The sequence below is a fragment of the Ambystoma mexicanum genome, chromosome 1q (assembly GCF_040938575.1).
Source record: "Ambystoma mexicanum isolate Mex_15411 chromosome 1q, UKY_AmexF1_1, whole genome shotgun sequence".
Taxonomy (NCBI): Eukaryota; Metazoa; Chordata; class Amphibia; order Caudata; family Ambystomatidae; genus Ambystoma; species Ambystoma mexicanum.
The window spans coordinates 1,148,003,464-1,148,029,308 of NC_090922.1; the positions used below are offsets into that span (position 1 = coordinate 1,148,003,464).

At 47.7% G+C, this 25,845-nt stretch overlaps 1 protein-coding gene across 3 annotated transcripts in view; it reads right to left on the bottom strand.

The window, feature by feature from the left end:
* The window catches only part of RNPC3 (RNA binding region (RNP1, RRM) containing 3), a 393,936-nt gene that overhangs the window by 247,712 nt on the left and 120,379 nt on the right, over positions 1–25,845 (bottom strand). For all 3 annotated transcript variants that reach the window (XR_011290577.1, XM_069641890.1, XM_069641891.1), the window contains exons 7-9: positions 24,125–24,219; positions 5,681–5,806; positions 2,896–3,014 (exon numbers count right to left, since the gene is read on the bottom strand). Coding sequence is in view for 2 of the 3 variants with exons in the window: in XM_069641890.1 (XP_069497991.1) it covers positions 2,896–3,014; positions 5,681–5,806; positions 24,125–24,219 (340 nt within the window). In the remaining variant the exon portion in view is untranslated. The remainder of the gene's footprint in view (positions 1–2,895; positions 3,015–5,680; positions 5,807–24,124; positions 24,220–25,845) is intronic.

Here is a 25,845-nt window from a genome sequence, read left to right on the forward strand (position 1 = left end):
TTGCTGCTATGATATCCCATTCAGAGTGATTCCTTTCGTCACCAGAACAAGGAATCAGGAGACCAGGTCCATCACTGCTGCACAGGAAAGAATACAGCTGCATTTTCTCCAACCAACCTAAGGTACTGTGGGGCTCAAGGAGAAACTTACCTCAAGCCCAACAGTCGTTCCAGTGTGACTGGAGTATGTTACAAGGTGTTTGGGTGTCCATCCATACTTCTGTCCCAGGCTTAGCAGCTTGTGTTCTTATAGGGAGTCCTTTGCAGGGTCCCTATAACTTGTGTCATCTTCTAAAGTATTTTTATTTAAAAGACTAGATTATCCGGAGGAACTTTGCCTTTTCTGCTGCTGCTTAGGACTTTTGCTCCACTCCTACACTGACTTTCATTAATAATAATAATAATAATAATAATTTGGCACTTATATAGCGCTACGAACCCTCAGGTATCTGAGCGCTGCTTATTATTACCCACGGTGTGTGGTGCTCATTTAACGACCTCGGAAGGATGAAAGGCTGAGTTTGGCCCTGCCGGGATTCGAACCTGCGTTAGCAGGCTCTGCACGGATGTCAAAGCGAGCGCTCTACTCGCTGTGCCACTTGACCGGCAGGGCCAAACTCAGCCTTTCATCCTTCCGAGGTCGTATATTGTAACTATTGTATAGTTAGGAATTGGACTGCCAAAGCATTAGAAGACTTGGAAAGTGTTACTAGAAAGTAAATGGCTGCTAAAGTGGTGAATAACCCCTCCTTTTCCTTCCTACAGATTTTGTCTGAAGTGACTTTAGTAGATAAATTAAACTGTCATTTCTCTGTAACAAATGCAAATGCGTGGCACTACTAGTTATATGGTAGAACTTTCATTACTGTCATTTTCTGTAACAATTGTAAGCGCAATCAACTACTACTGAAGGAGTCACCTATGGAAAGTATTTTAATCATTCTGATGTGTGTTTGTTAATCTAAATAAGTATTTACCCATCTTGCTTTGTGTATATAAGAATACATGTATATTTTAATAGAACTTGCAGAGTGTAAGAGTTTCATTGGACTATTGTGTTGACTGGGATCAGTGTACTTACCTACAGCTCACATCCTCCTCATAATATAAGTCCGGCTGCTCTGCCATTCTGCCAATCCTTTGGGGGGGGGGGGGTCCATAGGTACAGGCCCTTAACAAAGGTCCGGGGCATTGCCTTACGTGGTAATGCCCCCCTGTGAGGGGTTTATTGCTATTACCCCCGCCTGTGAAACCAGAATACTAAAAGCATTTTATTTTCTGTTCCGAAACCCTCTGGCATTTTGGAACAGAAAAACAGTTTTAAAAAAATGGCCGCCAGGAAAAGGGAAAATGAAGTCAGTTTTCTCTTTCCATGGCGGCCATTCAAAAAATAGAAAAAGAAAGTAAAAATAGAAATGACCACCATGGAAAGGAGGGAAGGGAGTATGTGTAGTCCCTTCTTCCTTTCCATGACGCCCTGTAACAGATCAGAAGCGGACGGGCTGGGGACAGAAGTGTTTCTAGTGCGTCCGCTCCCGAAAATGACAGAAAAGAAGTTAAGTGAGGGTGGGAGGACGGGGTGGGAATTCTGTGGATACTGGGAGGGAAAGACATCTCATTCCCCGGCGAGGGGAGATGGCGGCCGTCAACCCTGAGGAGGCTCAGGGCGGTGGGATCACAGTCTGGTAACGCCTGCGTTCTGAGCCTCCCCATTGGCGGGGAGCCTGCCACACCTCCCTCACCAGGTACTAATACGATTTGGGGACCTGTATACCAAGTGATAGTTTTATAGAGTCTTACCACCAAGTGGACTTTAGGAAAACTCCCCTAACAAGGCGCATCTCTCTTGGAAAACTGGGCAAGGGGATACAGAGGATGGACATGTACACAGATGGGGTGACTACCCAAAGGGTGAAGAGGAGACACAGGAGTATGTGCCCGGGTAAATAGCCCTAATAGAAACAGACATATGTATGGAAGATCAGGTCTGTGGACAGTGAACAGAAATGGGATCCTGGGAAGGGGAATGCAAATCGACAAAGTTCATGAGACGTATGCAGAGTGGGCCATAGATACCCAATAGCAATGTACATGTCTGGGTTGGGGCAAGAACAGAGGGACACTGATAGGACACATAATATTGGCCTTACTTGGATGGCAAAGGGTGGGTTTACACTTCAACAGCAGCATGTTGGGAATGACTCGGGAAGCTTCAGATTATCAATGATATGGACGAGAACTGAAGAACGGCGGTGATTCAAAAATAAATCAGTAACCGTTGTCCAGGCCGTATGTGTAGACTGTTTTGGAGGCCTGCCTCAGTCTCCTGAACTCACTCTGCGGCTCCAGTGAAAGTCACACATCTGTGTATTACTACAGAAACTAACACTTTGTGCGTTGGTGATTGTATGGCATCGCATTTCCAGTAGTCATGCCAACCACCAAGACTGCTTCTTGGAACCTCTTTGTAGCAATATTGTGCCAGCACATAACCCAAAACCAAAAATGGCATTTGAGGTTAAGACTAATCTGCAACACAGTTGTAACCACATGCTCGCATACTCGCATACCATACACCTAATTTAGTCTTGGACTTTATTTTACCGTCTACCAAATTAAGAATTCCTCCAGGTTTTTCTGCATTCCCAAATTCATTCTTTGTTTTAGTTCACATGACTTATACCAGAAGACGTTCCATGGACATACCCCTTCTCGTGGAATATTTCAACTAGTACTTCTGCCTCTTGCTCTCTGAGCCTGTTCCTAACCAGAGTCTTTATTTTACATGTACCCCATCCGGTTCCAAACGTTGAGCAAATGATTAAAAAGACTAGGCACACTCAAAGATCAAATTTACATTTTTATACGTAAAATAGAAAATCTAAAACATGCTCACCATTGTTAGCTTCTTTATCAGGACCAGTTGGAAGATCTGTAGAAATATGGAACTCAATTTTCTTTGGACCTAAATTGGATAACTGCTCAAACACATCTGATGGCTGTGCAGGCTGCACTCTGTTTAAAATAAAAACACATTAATGTTCTAATGCAGTATATGCAATTATATTTCAATAGCCATTTCACAATCAGGCTACATTCTAAAGTTTGTGAATTGCTCGAACAATGGGTAGTTGTCAGGGAGATTTTTCGGAAACCCTTTCGTAAGGGGTTTTAGAAGACCAACCCAGTGGTGTCAAAAAAGGGTTCCCATCAATTTAGACCAAACTCTCTACATTAGTCCTTACTTGTTGGAGGGAATATGCTGGAGAGGATATGATGGTTTCAAAGTACAATCTTGCCCATAAACAAAATTTTAAATACTGAAAAATATATACGTTTTATTGCAGAAAAGTGAAAAACACTCATCGATTGATCCAACATCCTTGCAGCCGCACCTCGCTCCACAGACCTCTCAGGTTGTACGCACTTTGTATTCATACCATCCAGTGCAGCACCTCAACCCGCTCGACTAAACTTCATCTTGTCCTCACCTCTCTAAAGAGCGCCTTTGCACCCTTCAACTGCCCTCACTTGGCGTGCTTAATGGCTGGATTGAACTACCCACTCTCTCTACTCAGCCTGTATGTTACACTCTCCGTCTCACTCCCTCCCATGGGCATCCTTGTGTCCCCCTTCCCAATGGTTCTTTCAATCTCCCCTATCTATTCCAACAGCTACTCTATTACCCATCTTCCCTCTCTTTCGAAGCCTGGAAACAAACAGTTTTGAGGGTCTCCGGGTCTTAAACCCAAGTCTGCCCAATGCCAACACTATTACTTACATTCTCTTTGTTGTTCCCTCTCTGGACCTATGGACTCCCCATATGGTTTCTGTCCTCTCTCCTTTCTCTTCTTCACCCATTAATGGTGGAACCATATGGGAAGTGCTTGTGGCACACTTCCCATCATCCAGGTGCATCATCAAGGTCTACTTGAACAGTACTATCATGGCCAAGGGCTCTTTGCCCAACCCTATCGATTATCTTGACAGGCGACTTCCGTCTCTCATTAACATCTCTCCTTCTCCTGCCACTCCTCCATTTTCCACCCCCCTTCCTCACTGCCCTCTCCAGCAGTGGTACCTCGTCCCTGTACCCCTACTAGGAAAACCTTTAAAAGGTGGCCACCACCTTCACTTAACTCCCCTCCATTCTCTCTCTGCTGTTAAAGACTCCTGTGACATCTGTCACCTACTTGAAGATTTTGACCTGGACGTCCTCACGCTCATGAGATGTGGTTCAATACCATCTCTGTCACTGCTTTTGACACCCTTATTCCTGAGCGCTACAAGATCCATTCCAAGCCCAGGAATAACCAGCCTGGAGGCGGAGTGGCCATTGTCTTCCCTGAATGGATACCTACCTCCATCATACCCATTCAATCCTACTCCTTTGAATGTCTTGTCCGCAAGCCTTGCATCTCTCATACCCTGTCGATCACTCTCGCTAAGATGTACAGGACCCCTGTGCCGGTCTCCCTCAGAGTGGGCCAACCTCACCTCTTCTCTCCAGACTTCTCCGCCTCTGAGTCTTCAATATTAATATGGACTCTCCTAATATGGCCTTACTGTTCTTCTGCGTCCGTGTGTCTGTCCCCCTCCCGCTCTCCACACTGCTCTCTCGGTCTGATTGTGGTCTCCTTTCATCTGGAGGCTCCTGGGCCCCCCAGCTAAGCATCTGCTCGCACTGCCAATGTCCTTTTCAGTCATCCGACCGATTAAGTGTCAGCTGCCTTTGCCGCCTCTTTCATTTCCCCCACCCCCAAACCCATGTGATCCTTCCGCAGTACACCACCCCTAGTGTCGGGATCAAAGAGTGCCTGCCTTCTCCTGGCCACATGAGAAGGGATCCAGACTAGGTTCCTGGGGGGGAATCCCATCGGATTTTCCACAATTCTAACAGTTTAGAATGGCGAGCAGGTGATCTGCAAAGGAACATATAATACATTGCCACAAAGACAAGACACAACATATGTGTATCCTTTGGAAAGCCTTTTTCAAAAGAGCATTTATCGTTCCATGAGCTTTGACAGCTGGTAGGGGCCATGATGTATGTTTGTTAAGTAGCTTCTAACTATTCTTTAGTGTGTGGTGAAACACTGAGCTATAGTATGCAGGAGGTCTGGGCCACGTGTATTTAAAACATTTCTGCTCCCATGAAAGTATAAGTGGGCCCGCATATGAACCAGTGGGTGAAAGGGAGGCAAACAAAAACAATATTTCAAATAGCTTCCAGAATAAAACAGAACATGCATTTACTTTACAATGCAGCAAGTTAATCAAACCTGCTCCCACAAAGTCAGTCACAAAACTATGTCAGAGTGGCCAGAAAGGTGCCATGAGATACTCTGTGTGTGCCCAATGTCTTCTCCAGGCCTCCCATGCATATGTTTTATTTCCATCACAAACTGTGACAACTAAACCGTTATCCCTCAAAGCAGCTGTGATGGTGGTCAGTTGACTTCATAATTTAAAAGCAACATGAGTGCGTCCCCTTTGCATTTACTTTTTGGGATAGACAAAGGTCTCAGGTGTGACATGGTTCCAAAGTCATACAAGTTACGACTATACAGAGCAAACAAACCATTTCCATAACTTGCTGGTTCAGTCAGAGAACTAAGCCACAGCATAAATTATTCATAAACTTATTTCATTGACATACTATTTATACACCTGATACATACCTTGGATGTGCAGCTGTGCCTACATTTATTAAGTCTTTTATCTTTCGACGCTTTCTCATTCGAGGCTGTTTTGCTGGTTGCGGTCTTTTAGGCTGAAACGTTGCCAATTCCATGAGTTTGGAAATTCTACATTAAAACATAATTTCATAATAGCCAGGATTTATTTGAGGAATTCATAAAAGTAATTCATTTGAAATATTTTCCATGTTATTTAAGATAAAAATTAATAAATAACATTCAACATTTAATGGTATTGTTACGAACACTTCCATAGATATCAAGTATCAGCACTAGTTCATTTCAATTACACTGATTCAGAGGAAAGTAAATGATCTGGGAGATGATATGCATCTAAATGTCGAAACTGGTTGGTGATATCGGAAAAGGAAAAAGGGCTCCACAGCAGAAGGTGGCACCCATGAGTATGGTGATTCATTTGTAAAAGCAACAGATTTGACACTGCTGAATAAGATTTACGTCAAAAATTAACAAACATGCTGGATGATTACCAACAGATATAAATGAATAAGGTTTAAATGCATACACAAAAGATGCACAATAGGCAACTTTTTGCATAAATGTAGATTTATGAAATGTGGCCAACTATATATAGGATTGTATAGTAGATTAAATGTGTATCTACACACAGACACGAAATATAGATCAACTTCATATGTTTTTGGCCTTTCAAATGTATAAATATGAAATGTAAACTTATGTCAGAGTGGTTAATTTTTGTATACGTTAAAGTTTCTTCATTGTACAGTATTAGGAATTGTACTTCTACTTAAAATTTGTACGGATACATGAATTATTAAAATACTAATGGAATATTTAGATCAATCCCATGTTAACAATTTTCTGCATACTCTAGTGTTAAATATGTCTCTGCATATGCCACTTTTGTCTGCTAATCTAAAACCAAAGGCCCTCATCACGACTTTGCCGGTCCGCAAACAACGGAGCCAGTAAGCTTACCGGCAACGTTATTTCCAGACCGGCAAAGTACAAGTCTGCAGGCGGGTTGCCTTTCCGCCCACCAGGTCTGCCCTGGCAGGCGGAACGGCACCCGTCCGCAGACTTTCACTGAAACACCGCCACTGTTATTACACAGTGTCAGTATTTCAGTGGTCCCCGTTCCCATATTGTCCTATCGGACTCCTACGGGAATTGGGATTTACGAATGCAGCTGACTGACCGGACCGCCAGGGCTGTAATGCCCTGGTTATTCCGGCAAGTCAGGCGGCAGTAAATCACCACGAGTCCAGCGGCACCCTGCCGGTTTTATCAGCACGGCTACCGCCGTTCTCGTAATGAGGCGAAAAGTATTGATAGTGTTCATTAAACTAATTGGAGAAAAAGCAGTCTTCCATAGGTGGCTGTATCGTTAAGGATACTGAGCTGGAACAAAAGAAACCCCTTTCATTCATATTTTTTGCCAACACTATGTATTGTAAAAAATAAATGGTTTATTTAAATAAAAGTAAGTCCAGATAAATGTTCGGGAAATTAGCACTAGAACATATCATATAACCACAAGTATAAAAACCAACTCAATACTTGAGGGATACAACCCAAAGTATAACCTTATTAAGAATAGCAATCAGCAGTTCAAGGTGAGTCAAACCTATTACACATTCATAATGCCATCAACTATTCTTGGGAAGCAAAACCAGGTTAGATATACTTTTAGAATACAGTCAGTAATTCAAGGGTAGTAGACACAGTTAGTCATGCATGCAGTGACACTCAGTTAAAAACAGGACTTCCACGATGGCAGCTGGTGAGGGAGAACACTTCTAACTGTCTCTCCTATCAGGGCCGCGGCAACAAGCACATCAAATTAGCATTTCAGGCGAATTGATAAATAACGTTACCGCGGAGGGCTGACATCTAGCTGGGGGTATGGCGGACGAGCAACGGAGCCGCTCGGAAGACAGGATCCGCCTCAGGGAGAGACAGCGGCTTTGGGCGGCCGTGCAGACCACCGGCGGGCAATCGGCGGTGCTGCCGTTGTGGATGGAGCCCGCGCCGCGGGGGGGGGGGGGGTTGAGGCTGCAGCTGTGGTTGACCGGCCAACAAAGGGCGGAGACCAGTCCGAACAGAGGCGAGACCCCCAGACGGTGGAGAGCGCTGGTGGGCCTTCGCCGCCCCCCCCCCCGATGAAGCTGGAGCACCGTTGAGGGGTGGCAGGTGCGGATGTCCCTTTGAGCGCTGAGCGCCCTGCCCCGTGGAGCGTACCTGCGCTGGTGCAGACTTGAGGCGTGGGGACTCAGCAGCGGAGCGCTGCAGAGCCCCCCCTTCCCCCACTCCCGTGGAGCCTCGAGTGCACCGCCGGGAATCAGCGTGCCGCCGGGTAGCTCATACCCCCTGAGAGAAGTACGGAGAGCACTCGTGGTGGATGCAGAATGGGGTATGGGGACCTGAAAGCGCGAGCCTGCCCTAAACAGACGAGCCCCGGGGGCCGGCGTGGAGGAGGCCATCCGACCGCCAAAATCAGGGGGAGGGCCTGGCGCTCACATCATCAAATAGCATACCGCGGCCTCCCCTGCAGCTGCGACCACGGTCGATAGAGCCTAACAACAGCAGAGGCAACGGCTCGGGACCCGACTCCCAGCCCAAACTGAAGGTGAGGACACACTGCACAAAGTACCCTACGGCAGGGAAGTTGACCAAGCACGGGGCGCACTAGCGGGCGGCCGCTCTCTAGAGCTCTACACGATCCGCTAGATAAGAGATCTCCACCAATACAGTCGCTGCTGCAATACTCCACGCGCATCAAGTGGAAATGCTCTCCACCTATAAGCACACAGCAAAATCTCCAATAGTCAGAGCACAAATTGCCCTAAGACTGTCAAGGCAAGCTTTTCCCATGGTACCTGCCCCCGGTTAACGACAGGGATCACGCCCTAGGTTCCAGGCGAGGCCCTACGGAGGACCCCGACAGACCAAGCCCCTTCAAGTCCAGCACGACGCATTAATGTCTAAATCACGGGTGAGGTCAGCAACACAATCTTCCCCGCAGAGGAACCAGGGAAAGAATCTGAAACAACTTTGGGGAGCACAAGACAGCCTTATGCCCACGCCAGAAGACGTTCCCCCCCACTTTCCCCGAATGCAGTGCGGGGGAGGATGGAGGGCAGTGCAATGATTAAAGAGGATATGCAAACCTGTTTTAAAGAACTTCAGACACAGCTGCTTAACTCTGTCCAAGAACAATTTACAATCCAGAGGGGTAAAATGGTGCAATCACTCCAAGAACTCAGGCAGGATGTGGGTAAACAGAGAACTGATACAATTGAAAGGAAACTCCAGCAATTGGAAGAAGACTTCATAAAATCTGATGAAACACTGGACAGAGTAGCCCAGGCAACGGCGTACCTTGAAAAACAATGTGAAGACATAGAAAATAGGTTGAGGAGCTCAAATGTGCCGGAATCCACCTGAAGGCGACGGTTATGCAACTAGTCACAGAGATCTTGGATGAGGAAGAGGACCTGGGGATAGGAATCGACCGAATCCACAGAGTGGGCCCCAAAAGAGGGGCTGAACCGGGAACGAGGCCCAGGGATGTCCTGGTGGCTATGACCTCATATAGGCAGAAAGAACAGCTTCTTAGAAAAGCCAGACAAGCCCCCCTGATAAGGCTGAACGGCCAAGAAGTACAACTATACCAGGACTTGGCCCAATCCACCCTTCTCAAGAGGCGAAAGATGGGTCAAGTGGTTCGCCACCTGTCTTCAGCCCAGGTGAAAAACAAATGGACTTTCCCGTTCGGCCTCCTCTTCACATGGGAGGGGGTCCAACATAGAATCACATTTGAGGAGGGCGCAGAGCTACTAGGCATAACGAATGGAGGAGAAACCGCCCAACCGCGTCCCCAGCTGAACTCCAGGGGTCCAACTCAACAAGATGGGTGGAAGACGGTCCACAAGAAAGGAAGAGATAAGAGGACATGACCAACCGAGAGGCGGGTCCAACTCTTGTACAGCATGTACACAGTAAACGGCAACGCCTACCACGGTAAACTCCAACTGGAGAATATAGAGTTAGACGATTTGCCCGATAGGGAGTGAAGAAGGAATCCAATGGAAGTCTCAGTGGGGTTTAGAATTCCCCACAACAAGTTGGTGAGGGGACATTCGACCCGGGAGCGCAGGACAATTCGTCCCAGGGCACGTAGCAACCCGGATCGACTTCCAGGGTTTCAAAGGGGGGGCAGGGGGGGTTTACATGTTGGGGAAGGCAGGACGACCCACGGGCAAGACCCAGAGAACTCCAGATAAATTGGGACAGTTGCAGGGAGCCCACCTACCAATCTTATGATGGTGATCGCGAATAAGATTCCGGTGACTGTGCTCTTGTTGAATGTTCAGGGCATGAACACTCCTATGAAACTGGCCAAACGAGACAGACAAGCCCTGATGCAGAAAGCAGACATCCTACTATATCAGAAAACGCACATCAAAAGGAGTGAGAAAACACGCTTCAGGATAAAATGGGCAAAACACGTCTTTCATTCGAATACAGAAGGAAAAAGGGCTGGTGTAATGGTGGTTATAAAGGTCACACTGAAGGCACAGATCTATGACCACAGGTCCGACAACGAAGAGAGGTACATCTTTCTCAACGTTGCGCTGGAAGGGAGGCGGCTTACGCTAGCTTCGATTTATGCCACGAATACTGGACAGGAGACCTTCATACTGACTATGCTGAAGGCGCTTGAGGAGTTTGCCACAGGAGATATTATACTGGGAGGAGATCTGAATTTGGCTTGTAATCCGGCTCAGGACAGAGCGGGCAAGACTAGTGAGAGATCGAGGGCGCCCTCAGTGGCATTAAGGAAGGCATTTGAGCTCCTCGCCCTACATGACACTTGGCGAGTAAAGAAGGGGGAACGACAGGGCTTCACACATTATTCTCATGTACATGATTCGCTCTCAAGACAGATTATATTTGGGTCTCCACCAACCTCTTAGGGACAATAATGGAGGTGGAGATGGGCCCCATTGTCCTCTGGGACCGCGCCCTGATCACACTGTCCCTAGAGCTGAAAACCAGAGGGGGCGGAGTGTGGACCTGGCGTTTCCCCTCAGAACTCAGACTCGTTGCTGGTCGAGGAAATCCAAGAGAAGATTGATAGGTACTTCATTGAAAACGACACAGGGATTGTTTTGCAGGAGACGGTGTGGGATGCCTTCAAGGTGGTTTTGCGGGGAGAACTTATAGCCTTGAAGGCCAAGAGAAAATTAACCAGGGGGGGTCCCGGGAGCCCCTCTGCCAGACATTAGTCCTGGTTACGAGAGACTTACCCAGAGTCTTTAGCTCACCATCTTTCACAGAGAAGAAATATCCCAAACATATCAGTCTTTGTCCTGCCCTGGGGCAGTCCAGCACCGAAATGTTAGGCAATTCTCCTCTGAACAAGAGTACCAACAGAAACCCCAGACACGTGTTTCGGTCTGGTTGGACCTCATCAGTAGGGTGGATCTGTGCCTCTCGAAGAATAGTGAGCAAGGGGTCCACGTCTGGATTCCCCTAGTAACTTAGGGTGAGACCCAAAGTTACTTAAATATGCAAATTAACAAGGGCCAAGAGAGACAAACAAATGGCGCAGTGGGAAGAGGGACCTCGAATCACAACTGCGAGATGCACAAAAGGAAGCAGTGGCCATCCCTAGCAGAGCCAAGAGGAGAGCAATGCAGCATATCCACGGTCAACTGGAGCTCCTCCACACTCGGAAAATCGGACAGGCACTCCGGAGGACGAAACAAAAGTATTACATCCTTGCCAATAAAGCAGATGCCCTGCTCGCCCAACAACTTCAGGAGACGACCAGAGAGAACTATCCAGGCACTGCTGGACCCCTCAGGGGCGCGAAAAACAACCAACGTCGAAATGGGCGAAATCATGAGAACTTTTTATCAGGACCTCTATACCACCGGTAACCTGGACGAGATGAAGCAGGAAGCGTTTCTTCAGAATGTGACCCTACCGAGACTAACGGAGGAAGCCCGAGAGGCACTGGACCAAGACATAACGCAGGAAGAAGTGCTACAAGCTAATGGGCAATTCCCCAAGAATAAAGCTCCGGGCCCAGACGGGTTCACTGAGGCATTTTATAAGAAATTATGTAATGCGCTGGCCTCCAGACTCACGGCGCTGTACAACTCCTTCAAATCCCGTGGAAACATCACGGCATCAATGAATGAAGCAAAACTGGTGCTATTCCTGAAGCCTGACAAAGATCCTACCATCCCCGGATCATATAGGCCAATTGCCTTAATAAACTTGGACGCAAAGCTCTTCACTAAAATCCTGGCTAATAGGCTGACGTCATACATTGCCTTTCTAGTGGACGCGGATCAGGCAGGCTTTGTCCCCATGAGGCAAACCGTGGATAATACCAGGCGAGTGTGCCATCTTATAGAAAAAGCGGAACGTACAAATACAGAGGCCATTCTAGTAGCGCTCGACGCGGAAAAGGCGTTCAACCGAGTTGAATGGTCGCAACTTTTTCACACAATGGAACTTATGGAGACTCCTACATGAAGATGATAAAATCGAACTATAAAAGCCCCACTCTAAGAATAGCTGTCAACACCTTCCTGTCCAATACCATCACACAGACGAGAGGCACCAAGCAAGGGTGCCCATTGTCCCCTCTTCTGTATGCTCTGTTCCTAGAACCCCTCCTAGCGAAAATACAGCAACAGCATCTAATCAAGGGAGTGCAGATGGGAGGGGTGGAGCACAAAATGATGGCATTTGCCAATGACATGCTGTTGGCCCTAGCGGATCCCTCCAGATCTTTGCCCACACTCATGACTGAGCTGGAGACATTTGTTGCCATCTCGGGCCTCAAAATAAACAAAAGCAAGTCGGAGGTTTTGAACCTGTCGGCTGACACTGGGACCACAGTACGGTTGTCAAAGATACAAGGAATGAAACTTGCACAGAACAATATACCTCGGAGTTAAAATCACTCCTACGATAACACAACTGTACACAGCAAACTACCCGAAATTATTCACCAACCTGCAAAAACTGTTAACGAGGTGGACACCTATGTTGACATCTTGGTGGGGACAAATTTCCGTGGTAAAAATGACAATCCTCCCTAAAGTACTGTACTACTTTCAAGCTCTTCCGATCAAGCTTCCTAGATCGTTTTTCCGCTCGTTAAATAAAATGACCTCAGCATATGTATGGCAACACAAAAAACCAAGAGTAACAATGACCACGATGACAGCTGCAGTGGATGAGGGAGGTCGGGCATTCCCACACTTCAAGAGGTACTATGAAGCAGCACAGCTGAGGGTGATCAAGGAATGGGTGGCCGATCTGCCACACTCCAATTGGGCTACCCAGGACATAGCGGTGGCAGGGGGCCCACTCTCTAACCTCTTATGGTCCCACAAACGGTATAGACATCCGAACACCAGGATAAGCGAGATAATGAGTGCTTCTCTCAACACATGGGATTCGGCAGTCAAGAGAGGTAACTTAACAACGCACCCATCCCCATTCACACCACTGTTCCAAAACCCCGACTTTCCGCCAGGGATGGACCCAAAGGCCTTCATTTCCTGGAAACAGGCAGGTTGTATTAGGATTGGAAATATGTATAAAGACCGATCACTCAGGTCATTTGAAGACTGTGTTCAAGAACTGGGAGTGTCGAGAACGGAAATATACCGATATGTTCAGCTGTCCCATTGGCTATCCACCCCGATCAATGAGGAAGTGGGTACAAGAGACCTCACGAAATTTTAAACCAATGTAATAACAGATCCAGGCACGTGCAAACTGATATCAAAACTGTACGCCCATCTGAATTCACAAGGGGAAGAGGATATATATGAAGAAATGGGCGGAGACGCTAGGGACAGAAATACTGCAAACACATTGGAAAGAGGTGTGGCAAAACATCATTACATTGACGAGATCCATCCACCTGCGTGAGATGTGGCAAAAGTGTTGTTACAATGGCACCTAACACTGCACAGATTGAAAGTAATGTATCCCAATATGGATGGACTCTGTTGGCGAAGATGCCACCAGAAAGGAGATTAGACATATCTGGAGGACATGCCGTACATTTTACCCTTCAGGAACGAGATCAAGGCCCAAGTTGAGAAGATGGTCCAGGGAGCTGAAAATCTTGGGACAGAATATGGATGGCGGGCATGTGGGTCCCCAAACAGAGCATGCACACTAAACGCCAGCGCAAGGTAATAATGGTCTTGGTAATAGCTGCCTGGTTGACGATAGCCCAAAATTGGAAGCAACAGACGCCCCCGACACAGCTCCAATGGCTTAGAAAGATATGGCACTTTGTAACTATGGAATGGATGTCATGTAAGTTGCAGGTGGCCACTGCTTTCAATCGGACTGGGGCCAGGCACTCCAGTATCTACAGAGTGACAACATGCTCCAATGGTGCCCCCATAACATTTGTATTCTGAACTTATTTTGAAACCGCAGTCCCGAACAAATCAGGACTAGTTTGGAGCCGTGTGGTAGTCGTCCCAAGTCCCAGGGGTTTATAAGGGAGGGGGAAGGGGGAAGGAGGTAGGGTTGTTCTTCTTGGTTTGCATTGAAACGAATTCAGTTGTTGCATCTTAAAATCAATAAAAAGAAATTTAAAAAAAAAAAATGAAAAATAATAAACCAACCAAGTATACTCCTTGCAACATTACTTTTTAGAACTCGGTTCAGAGTTAGTAAAGCAACTCATACTTTCTGGAGAAGCCTTAAACTACTCAATGAAAAGTATTAACACACAATAACTATTTTGAATGCACTCATCAATTCCAGGAAAGTAAAACCTAATTACACTTTAAGACCCAAGGGATTTCAAGGAAAGTAATGAGCCTTATGACTATTTTGGAAATGCTCTAAGCAGATTCAGGGGTGGCACAACCCAGTGTTACAAGTTTAGAAGAGCAACAGCTGTTCAAGGTAAGCAAGGGACCCTATACGTTTAACTGGGGCTTTAAGCAACTCAAAGGCAAGTATTAATTGAAGGAATGTTTTAGATTTGTATAAAGCAGATCAGAGTAAGTAACACCCTATGTTAAACTTTAAAAAGAACACAATGTTATTCAAGGTAGGTACCCATAGTGGTAAGCTTTTACACTAATTCAGTTAAGCAATGATAAAACAGTACCAACATTTATTACTTTTCAGAAGGGGGAAACACCATTCAAAGTACTCTTTAGAGGGCACAGTGTGACTTAAAGGTAAGTATAACTTAAGGAGACTTTGTAACTTCATCTTTCACAGAGATAGTTACCACACTAATTCTTTCAGCAAGTAAGTACATTTACACTTGCTATACTTCAAGACAGAAGCCTTTTCTTATCCAGTCCTTCCCTAGTCTATTGCATGAGTTCTCACAGAGGCAGAAGAGGGACCCTAGTTGTCTAGGTGCCAGCTGTAAACAGGTTGAGATAGGGGAAAGTCAAAGTTCCATAGGAAATCGTCTTTAAACAAGTAAGTATTCACTTTCAAAGTTAAAGTGTTCAGGGACTTCTGAGAAGGCTCCCTATATAGGTTACAGCAACAGAGCTGGGCAAGTGGTATGGGCAAACTCCCACCCACACTAATCACCCACTAAGCCTTACAGGATGCACACCAGACTTAAGGTAAGTAATACTCAAGCACGCACACACAGTACCTTAGGAGAAAAGAAGAGCATCTGGGTGGATGCCTTCAGGACGCAGCAGCACAGGACCCCGTCCCTGGATTCTTCGTCTAGTGACGAAAGAACTGGCGACTGGATTGGAACGTGCAGCAGCAGTCAGAGGAGACTTCCAGCAAAGGTTTCTTCACGTATTCTCACAGCGCCTTTTTACAGCAGCCAGATGAAGAATGAATATCGCTGGTCGGATTCACTTCACTCTCTTGGTCCTGCACTCTGGTGAGGGGGACTTCAGGGATTCGAATTGCATCTCTGGAGAGCCAGGAGGAGGCCACCAAAGTTTCAGATGGATTCGCACTTCGGTGGACCATGCACCGCACAATGGCTCGAGGTCCCAGGATATTGCAGCCCAGTATGGATCAAATGCAGGTCTTCTGAAGACTAGTGGATCTCACCAGCCTCTGGGCAGGATTCATTGTGTTAGGGACCCCCAGGTGGATTTGAAGAAAGGGTAGAGCAGGTTTGGTTACACAGCAGGCTCTTCGGTCGCTGGAAACCGCTACAAACGTCCTTTCGTCAGCTTCCTCTTCTGTTTCAACTCCAGTGGTCAACTTGTCAGCAGCTTCCAGGTTTGGAGTATTTATCAGGGACTCCAGCACAACTTCTGCAATCTCTCCCTGCATTTCAAAGAAAGGGGCGGTCTGGCTATCCAATCAGGATAGCCAGCCCCTCACTGGGAGTCGGTTCCTTTCAGGCAAGGTAAAAGACAAAGGGCTGCAGACTCCTCCCTCGCTTCCCGTCTTCCCTAACCTCTGGAGCCCGAGTGGGGGGGGGGGAAATAAAAAGGATACCCGCCAAAAACAAAACTTCCACTGAAGTTGTTCCCACCTAGAATGGCAGGGGAAGACCACCAACAGGTATACTAAGAAATGTAAAAAAATAAAGAACCTATCATTCTAGCAGAACGGTGTCCCTTCTGTCATTACCGAGGCTGAATTAACAGTCTGCAAGTAAGAATGACTAAAAGTCAAAGATAAAATCACTGCCACCAGCCATTGAGGTAAACTTACAATAGTAACAAAAATGTTACCAGGCAAGTAAGAAAGGGGATACGCATCGCATCCCCAGCACTCCACATAGGTTGGGTGTGCTGGCTCATTTATACAAAATGTAAAGGGGATGAAAATCCCTCTTTACTACTTGGGAAAAGTAGTTCACTCAAGTACATGAAAAAGAAATTAACAGGAGAGCACAAAGGGTCAACCCAGCATAAGCCCAAAAGTTATGGGAAACTATAACTCCAACCATACACTAAGGAGAGACATAAAAAGGTCACCCAAACAGAGTAACCCAAACAGACTAGGTGAGAGGGGGGAAAATATTTCCCTTCACCTAGGACAAGGGAAAGTAATCCCCAAGTCCAAGTTAAATGTTCTGGGGTTGACACAGGTCATGAAGATTTATCACAAATATGAAAATCTTACCCAACACTGCTGTACCATAAAATCCTAGTTTCACCTTTTTGAAGACCTGAATAGAATAATCTTAAATGACACACATGAGGAACGTAATGGCCTGGTGGTGCAATGAGAAGACATCTTAAAACTACAAACTATAATCAGAGAGTCTTTCCAAAGTAATCCAAATCAAGCCAAATGTAAACTATGGGTAATTCATTTGGTTGATAGAAGGGATGAATTGACAAATAGATTATTCAAGGAGTTGGGATCTTTCGAAAAGAAACAAAAAACACACTCAAGTTATCTCATGAAATTCCTGCATACATCTCTTAGAAGTACGTTTATGCGATTTCTTCATGTTGGTACATTCATTAACGCTTGTTCTGGGATATCTATAGGCAAACTTATTTGCAGATTCTGTAGTTCATCATTGAGACTTGGGGGCACTTATTGTTGGAATCTACTGAAGTTTACCACTTAAGAGGCCAACACCTTGATTTCTAGAGAGGAAATTTGTAACTTTGATACTTTCTGCAATTGACTGTTTGCAGGTAGACTTCAACCATTAGTACTCACCGTAATCAGATTTTCGAAAGTAGTCTTTGGAATAAGTTACTTACCTGAAACTGTTGTTCTCCAGCATTGGTCTGGCATGGATTCACACGCTCATGAATATTCCCCGTCGTCAGGCTGGGATCCTCGGTAAAGAAAAAAATCAGTTTTAGTTTCATTTCTGAACTTTCTAAGAACCAATCACTGGACTCTGGGTCATACTGCCCCCAGCCAATGACTGCCTTCTACCTAAGCCTCTCCTTTGGCAGCCATCTTCAGATTTGGTAGCATGTAAAGTGGCAGTAGGCCCAAGAGAAGAGCCGCAGAGGGGTTGGAGTGAGGGTTTGTATGTGAATCCATGCCAGACCCATGCTGGAGAACAGTTACAGGTAAGTAACTTGTTCTTTCTCCAGCATGGGGTCTGGCATGGATTCACATGCTCAAGAATACAAAGCAGTACACACATGCACAACCACGGAAGGTGGCAAGGCTCAACATTAAGCATTTCAACAACTCAACATTAAGCATCTCTTACCTCCTCACCATGCTCACCTTTAAGCGAACAGTTTGCGCAGCACTGCCTGGCCGACTCTGGACTCCTCCCTGGAATCCCGGTCGGCACAGTAGAATCTCGTGAAGGTGTGTCGACCTCCACGTAGCAGCCCTGCAGATGTCCAGCAGGGGCACACCAGACAGGGATGCCGTAGGCTGGTTGAATGGGCTCTCGGACGGCCGGGCAACGGTCGTTTTGCCAACCGGTGACAGTGCATGATGCAGCCGGAGAGCCATCTGGAAATGGAAGCCTTCGAGAGGGCCTTCCCTTGCTTTACAGGCCCAAGTTCACAAACAGCTGTGATGTCTTCCGAAAACTCTGTGCGGTCCACGTAGAACTTCAGCGCTCTAGCTACATCCAGCGAGTGCAAAGTCCTCTCAGATGGCGACGGGAAGAAAACCAGTAACACCAAGGGCTCGTTGAGATGGAAGTCCAACGGCACCTTGGGCATGAAGGAGGGGTGCATCCTCAGCACTACCCCCGTCTCGTGGAATGTCATATATGGAGGTTTACAGGAGGGGGCCTGGATCTCTCCCACTCGGCGTGCGGAGGTGACGGCCACAAGAAATGCTGTCTTCCACAATAGGAATTTCAACTGTGCCGAATGCAAGGCTCGAATGGCGAACACATGAGCCTGGTCAGCACCACGTTGAGCTCCCATGCTGGGGCCAGAGCCTTCACCAGTGGGAACGAGCAGAACAGTCCTTTCATGAACTCCTTCACCAGGCGATGAGACCACAGCGACAACTGCCCCAGAGTTCTGGTGTAGCTGGAGATCGCTGCCAGATGGATTTTGATGGAGGCATGAGGCAGCCCCACCTTGGCCAGCAACAGCAAGTACGGTGGCACTTGAGGGGCTGTAATCCACAGAGGGTGGATCTTCTGTGCATGGCACTAGACAGAGAACCTCTTCCATTTATATCCATAGCACTTAAGAGTCGAGAACGCCCTTTCCTTTGCAAGCACCTCCTTGCAGTCCGCCAGGATATCGTACCCTCCGAACTCTAGTGCTGCAGAAGCCAGGCCTGAAGGTTCAGCGATACTGGGTCGTGATGTAGGATGGCGCCTCCTTCCCTGGCGAGAAGATCTGTGTCTGTCGGAAGTTTGACTGGGGGGGGACGCCGACATGTCCAGAAGGTCTGGGAACCAAATCTGCCTCAGCCACGCCGGTGCAACGAGGGATCATCCTGCACCGGGATCGTCCGAGTTGCCTGATGAGTCGCAGCAGCAACGGCAACTCATACAGGAACAGGCCGTCCCAGGGGAATGAGAATGCATCGCCCATGCTCCCCGGCTGGGGAAACCTGCTGGCGAACCTCCGGCACTTGGTGTTCGTTGCTGTAGGGAATAGATCGATCTGGGGATTGCCCCATCGTCGGAATAGGAGACCCACTTGATCCTGCTGAAGCTCCCACTCGTGGCAGAGCGCAGCTCCCTGCTGAGTGAGTCAGCGATGATGTTCTTTATTCCTGCCAGATGGAAGGGTACCAGGAACATCCCTTGGGGAACGGCCCAGTGCCACAGATTCTGCGCTTCTCCTTGGATAGGGCTGGGGATCTGGTGCCCCCCTGCTTCCGGATGTAGAACATCGTGGTGGTGTTGTCGGTGAAGATCCTTACCACCTTGCCCTTAAAGGCCTCTTGCGTGGAGATCTCCGGTGTGTGTGCTGCCCATAACTCCAGGGAGGCGTCTGTCATCACTGTCTCCTGATGCGCAGGGGTCTGGAAGTCCATGCCCGCCGCAAGGTGTGCGCAGGCGCCCCACCACCGGATCGCTTCACGGAACATCTCATTGAGGGAGATCTGGTCTTCGAAGCTGCCCACCGCTTGCATCCAATGGGCGTTGGGGAACTCCTGCAGTGGCCGCATCCGCAACCTGCATAGACGCACAAGGTAAATGCACGATGACATCATGCCGAGCAAGGACTTGATGAACCTCACCCTGGCCACTTCCATGGTCAACAGGCATTGTACCTTGCCCAGGATGGTCTTCGTCCTTTCATCCGACGGTGAAGCCAACCGTGCCACTGTGTAGAGCCTGGCTCCCAGGAACAGGGCGTCTTGCGACAGTACCAAGTGGGACTTTGCGAAGTTGATCGAGAATCCCAGATCCATGAGCAGGCAGACAGACAGTCTTCGCTGTGTGATCGACAGCGAGTTCTCTTGACTTTGCTTGGATGAGCCAATCGTCCAGGTAGGAGTATACGTGGATACCCTGCAGGTGCAGCCGCACTGCCACCAGTGCCAGGCACTTAGTTAAGGCTCTTGAAGCTGACTTCAACCCGAAGGGCAGGACCTTGAACTGGTAGTGCCGTCCTTGGACCACGAAACGTAAGAACTTTCAATGTCCTTTGTGTATGGGGATGTGGAAGTAGGCATCCTCCAAGTCCAGCGACGACAGGAAGTCGCCCTCCTCCAGCTGTCCCAGCACGTGCTGAAGGGTAACTTGATGAATTTGTTGAGGCGGCGAAGATCTAGGATGGGCCGCCAGCCGCTGGTCTACTTCCGGATGAGGAAGTACCTTGAGTATACTCTGGAGCCCTAGAGTCTCTTCGGGACGAGTTCCATCGCCCCCTTTTTTAGCATTGCTCTACGTCGAGAAGCAGCTGTGGCACGTGGTTTACCTTCCTGGCCATGGATGGTAAACGGGGACACTTTCTTTGGAACTCCAGAGTGTGCCCGTGGGCCAGGGCATCTAGCACCCAGTGGTCGGTGGAGATGGACTCCCACACGCTGACGAAATTAGCTAGCCGGCGTCCCACCGGGGTGCTCGGGTGGGGGCCCGACATCACGGCCTGTTCAGTCTTCCTTCGCTGAGGCCTCGCCACCTTGGCGATGACTACGGTGTCCTCCGGCCTTACGGCGGCCTCTGTAGGCTTCCAGCGACGAGGAGCGGGCCGCCTGGAAGTACGACGCGGAACTGCCACCGAATCCTTTGGAAGCACCTTGAGAATTGCCTCCGGAGGTCCGAAAGGACAGTCGTCGTTGATGGAGAGAACCCAATGCCCGGACCGTCTCGGTGTCTGCCTTGATGACCTGCAGGGACTCGTCCACTGCCTTGCCAAATAGGTTGTTCCCGTCGAAGGGCATATCCAGTACCCTGGTCTGCACGTCCTGACGCAAATCGGTGGACTTGAGCCAACCGCACCGCCGAAGGCAAACGCTGTTGCCCATCTGGCAAAAGCCGGTGTTGGCGGTGTCCGTGGCCACCGTGATGGTGTGTCCCGAAGCCACCTTGCCTCTTGTCATCTGGGAGGAAGTCCAGGAGGGGAGCGATCTTGAACCACAGCTCCCGGTCATAGCATGCCACGATCGCGAGGGCCGCTTTGATGTTCGTCGCTGCCGACGAGATGACCCGGGATGGGGAAGTGGAAGTTGATGCCGTCACCCCTGCCGATTTCTTCTTGGCCGCCATGGAGACCACCGAATCCGGGGACAGCTGTGCTCTGAGGCACATGGGGTGGAGTCTGGGACCCGGTACTTCTTCTCGTACCAGTCCCTCTTCACAGGAGTCGTGGACGGGTTCTTCAGTAGGGACAGTCCTTCGTCCCAGATGTCATCCAGTAACGTCGTTGGTAGAGGAAACCCTCCTACTGTTCTTCAGGGCATAGGTGGAAAAACTCTGATGCCCTTGCAATCATGGCGTGAAAGGAGCCAATTTCATCAGCGGGGGGGCCGGGCAGGGGGTGATGTAAGATCCGTCCCATCGTCTCCACCGTCATCCGTCCCCGTCTCCTTCCTCGGTGGAGGGGATGGAGGTGAAGGATGGAAGGGAGGGGGAGGATGGATTTGTCTCCGCTTGTTCGGTGGGCTCCCGCTGGACCGTCCGCTGGGGGTAAGGGCAACCTGGTCCCCATCTCCGTACACAGGGTCTGCAAAGCCATCAAGATTGCTCCTGAATTGTCCTGTGGCATAGGCATTGTTTGCGACGGGAGCGACAGCTGGGGTGCAGTGTCCTCCGCAGCCCACGGCTCCTCGTTGGCCCCACCATTGCTCTCAACGTCTGCCTCGTCAGGATCCCTCCCGTAGGACCCGACTTCCTCGAACTTCTTGACCAGGATTTTTTGATGCCAGCCAGCTCATCCTCGGAGGTGGTATCTGTGTCCGTTATGGCTACCGTGCCCCCCCTCTTTCTCGTCCCGGGTTTTCAAAGGGGTTTTCTCGATAGGCTAGAAAGATGTTTCCCTCCATGGTGGCAGGGAAACTCTAGGCCCGGAAGTAGTCTCCACTGGGGTAGCCTCCGCAGGCTTCGCCAGGGCTGCCACAACTCCTTCAATCGAGGCCTTCGCCGGGTGAATCAGGGCCTTCAAGACCTTGGGCGCGTCTGAGGCCTTCACCTTAGGGGGAGGGTCACCGCCTCGCCCACCCTTGGCTTTCTCTGTCGGGATCGACTGGGGCTTCTCCCGAAGCTTACCCAGGTTCTCTGCCTTCCTTTTCCCCCGAGCCAGAGCGTTGGCTCGTGGATGATGGCGTTGGTGACATTGCGCCCTGCTTGGCAGCCGAGCAGCCCGAACCAACTGCGCTCCCAGTGCCCGCAGACTCGCGGTGCTTTGCTTTTTGTTGGGCCCCCGTCGCCGGAGCGCCCTCAGAGGTCTTAGAAGACCGCTCGAACTTCTCACCTGCTGCTGGGTTCTTCCCCTCCAGCCAGTTGGTGAGCCGAATAAGACGGTCCTTCATCGTCCGGGCGGACATGTTCTTACAGAATGCACAGTCCTCCTTCACGTACGACTTGTCGACGTGAAGGCAGTAGAGGCATCGGGTGCTCATCTTCCTTGAAGACGTTCTGTAATCCACATCCTGGGCAGTTGCTGAACAGTTTGGATCCAGTAGGCGTCGAATCTCCCTTGTCCTGGGCCATGTCCGAATCGGGGTAGGCCTCAAAGGTCTTCCAGAATCCTCCAAGAAGTGTAATTCGAAGAAAATCCTCCATTGAGGGGCGTAGCAAAATTCCGAAACGGGTCACCGTTAATCGGAGGAAGAATCTGTGGAGCTTGAGGCTCAAATTGACCGAAAAAATAAGAGTAAACTCTTCGAAAAAAACAATACGCATTAAAAGCTCGAGAGCTAAGCACAAGGACTCCCAACACTTGAACGTGCGGTAAAAATCTGAAGATGGCTGCCAGAGGAGGGGCTTAGGCAGAGGGCTGTCATTGGCTGCGGTCAGTATGACCCAGAGACCAGTGATTGGTTATTAGTAGAAAGACAGTTCAGAAACGAAACTGAAACGGATCGTTTCTTTACTGAGGATTCCCAGCCTGACGACGGGGAATATTCATGAGCATGTGAATCCATGCCAGACCCCATGCTGGAGAAGTATACAAACACCCTTCCACTGGAAATTGATTGTTCAATATGCAACCTAGAACACATTTTACTAACTATATGGAGAACCTTTTTTTATCAAGAGTGAAATGATATCACTAATCCGGATGATTTGGTTTTAATATTTAAGACTCATGAATGCAGTTAGATGAACTTGCATAAAATGTTTTTTAACGTTAAATTGATGAGTTAATGTATACAAAGTATATCTATTTTTGTAAACCATAAATACTAAAAAATAAAACTCCACTTTTGGTCTATGAAAAAGATTCCTTATCTGCGCCTTTGCCTCAAACTTCATTCCGTCCAGTCACACAGTAAGGGGTACAATTGCAATGAGAGTAGTTGGCAGGAAAGAATACAGTTTACAGAAGAAATCAGGTTGGCAGCAGTAAGTGCCACCATCACCAATAGGGAGAATATGTAGGATGAATGCTTACACCTGTTCTCTCTGGACCACAATTAGGATTCCATTATTCAGTGGGAAATTAAAATGCATCACCATTCTATAAAAAAAATATTCTGCCTTTCTTGCATCTTCAAAATAGACAGCAACTGTATTTTTAAAGGAATCCTTGAATCTGTTAAATCCTTGAAGAAAGTGGATTCTGAAGAGACATTCAGGATTTAGGATACAATGAGACTCGGAAAATGTAAATGACAGCAATAATACATGCCAAAATACAGTTGACATGCATCGCACAATGATATTTTGCCATGCATTTTAATTCTTGAAAATAAAAGAATATGTTCTTTCCTGAATAAACGTGCAGCTATTTAACACCAATAAATAAAATGTAGCCATTGATCAAAATTCTCACACAATATCACGATATTGTAAAATAGAATGGAACTTTCTTAACAGAATCAATTTAAATAACTTGTACTCATAGAACTAGATAAACTACCTACCTTTCTTTGTCCTCCTCATCACCACTTTCAAATTCAGATTCATCCCTACTAGAAACTTCCATCTCATAGTCATCTTCCTCAGGCAAAGGAGGGTCCTTGCCAGCCAAGCGCAAGAAAAGACAAGGGATGGTAAATGAGTGTACTCAGTTATCTCACTTCATAGATTAAATGCAACTGGCATGAATTCAAAGCTTTAGAATAAATCTTTTCTTTACACCATTTAAGGGAAACACTTCAAGTATCCTGGCTTAGAAAAAATAACCTGTAGTAATTAGGCAGTTACCGCCAATTTGGACCACACTCCTAATCGTAAGCTTGACAGAACTACCAGCTTTTACTCTTAAGAGGGTAAGCAGTGGTACTAGGTTACAGCTAATCAAACATAAGCACAAAAAGGTATGTCTACAAAGTATATTTACTCGAAAGATATACTCAAAATAAAGTCGGGCCATAAGAAACATATACAGTGCAGTTAAGTGTTTAGAGCAAAGCACAAGAACTATATTTAGTGTCTATTAGTGATATTAAAGTGTTTGTGTCTCACAACTACCCATATCATTTAGAATTGCAAGTCTGCAGCCCAAAAAACAAGAGAAAGTTCCTTAAAATCGTAACCCTCATTCAAACATACATGCAGCCAATTTCTCGAGTAAGTAAACTTCTGCTTCAAAAACAGAGGCAAGCATTGGACGTTCACTTTCTTTTACAAGAAAGCCCATGTAGTATTTTTTATCAAAGCAAACGTTACATTTTCCAAGAAACTCGGGAAACCTGCGGCAGTTTCAAAACCACAGAAACAGTCAGCAAATTATATTAGTCCACCAATCATGAGGCTCCCAGTAGCCTTATGCTCCGTCTCTTGTCCTTTCTTTTTTAAAAATTGTTTATCAGCATTTTGTCCATATAAACACCAAAGTTCCCCCGTACCCCACCAAGTCACTCAGTCACTGATCACCAATGAATTGCACAATAGTCCAAGAAGGTGTATTTACACAATGTCTGCATATGGAAGCAATAGTCACCCCAGAGATAGATACGTTAACACCACACCCCAATCTTCCCGAAACTTCGAGTTGTCCCCTTGAATGTTATAGGAGACCCATTCCAGCACAAGTATGTGCTAGATCTTGGACATCCAGTCATGGTCCGTGGGGGCCTCCCTGCTTTCCCAGTTCCTGGCCACCACCAGAATCGCCACTAATACAAGGACCATGCAAGCTTTGAATTGCGCCCTGCTTTGTGGCGCTGATTGTGTGTCGCAAAGGCCCAGTATGCATACTTCTATCCACAGGGGCACGTTAGTGTTCAGTATTTTATTGATTGAGGCTTGCACTCGTTCCCAGAAGAATTTCAAAACCGGACAAGACTGCCATATGCGGGGCCAATACCCCCGTCCCTTACAAGCCCTCCAGCAGGATGCCGACATGTCCAGATATATCATCTGAAGTCTCACTGGAGAATAGTGCCACTGGAGAAGAACCTTATACCTCGCTTCCCTCAACTGGATAGACCTAGTTAGTTTGGGAATGTTACCCCAGATAAAGTCCCATTCCTCCTTGGTTACTGCCCAGCCCAGCATTCCCTCCCATTTCCCCATATAGGGGCAGGGACCGTTCCCCATACTCACTGAGATAATTTTGTAAAGTGCAGAGATCAGGTGGGTCCCCTGATTGTGTTATAATATATTTCTCAAAGGCGGTGAGCTGTCGGTTGGCAGCTGT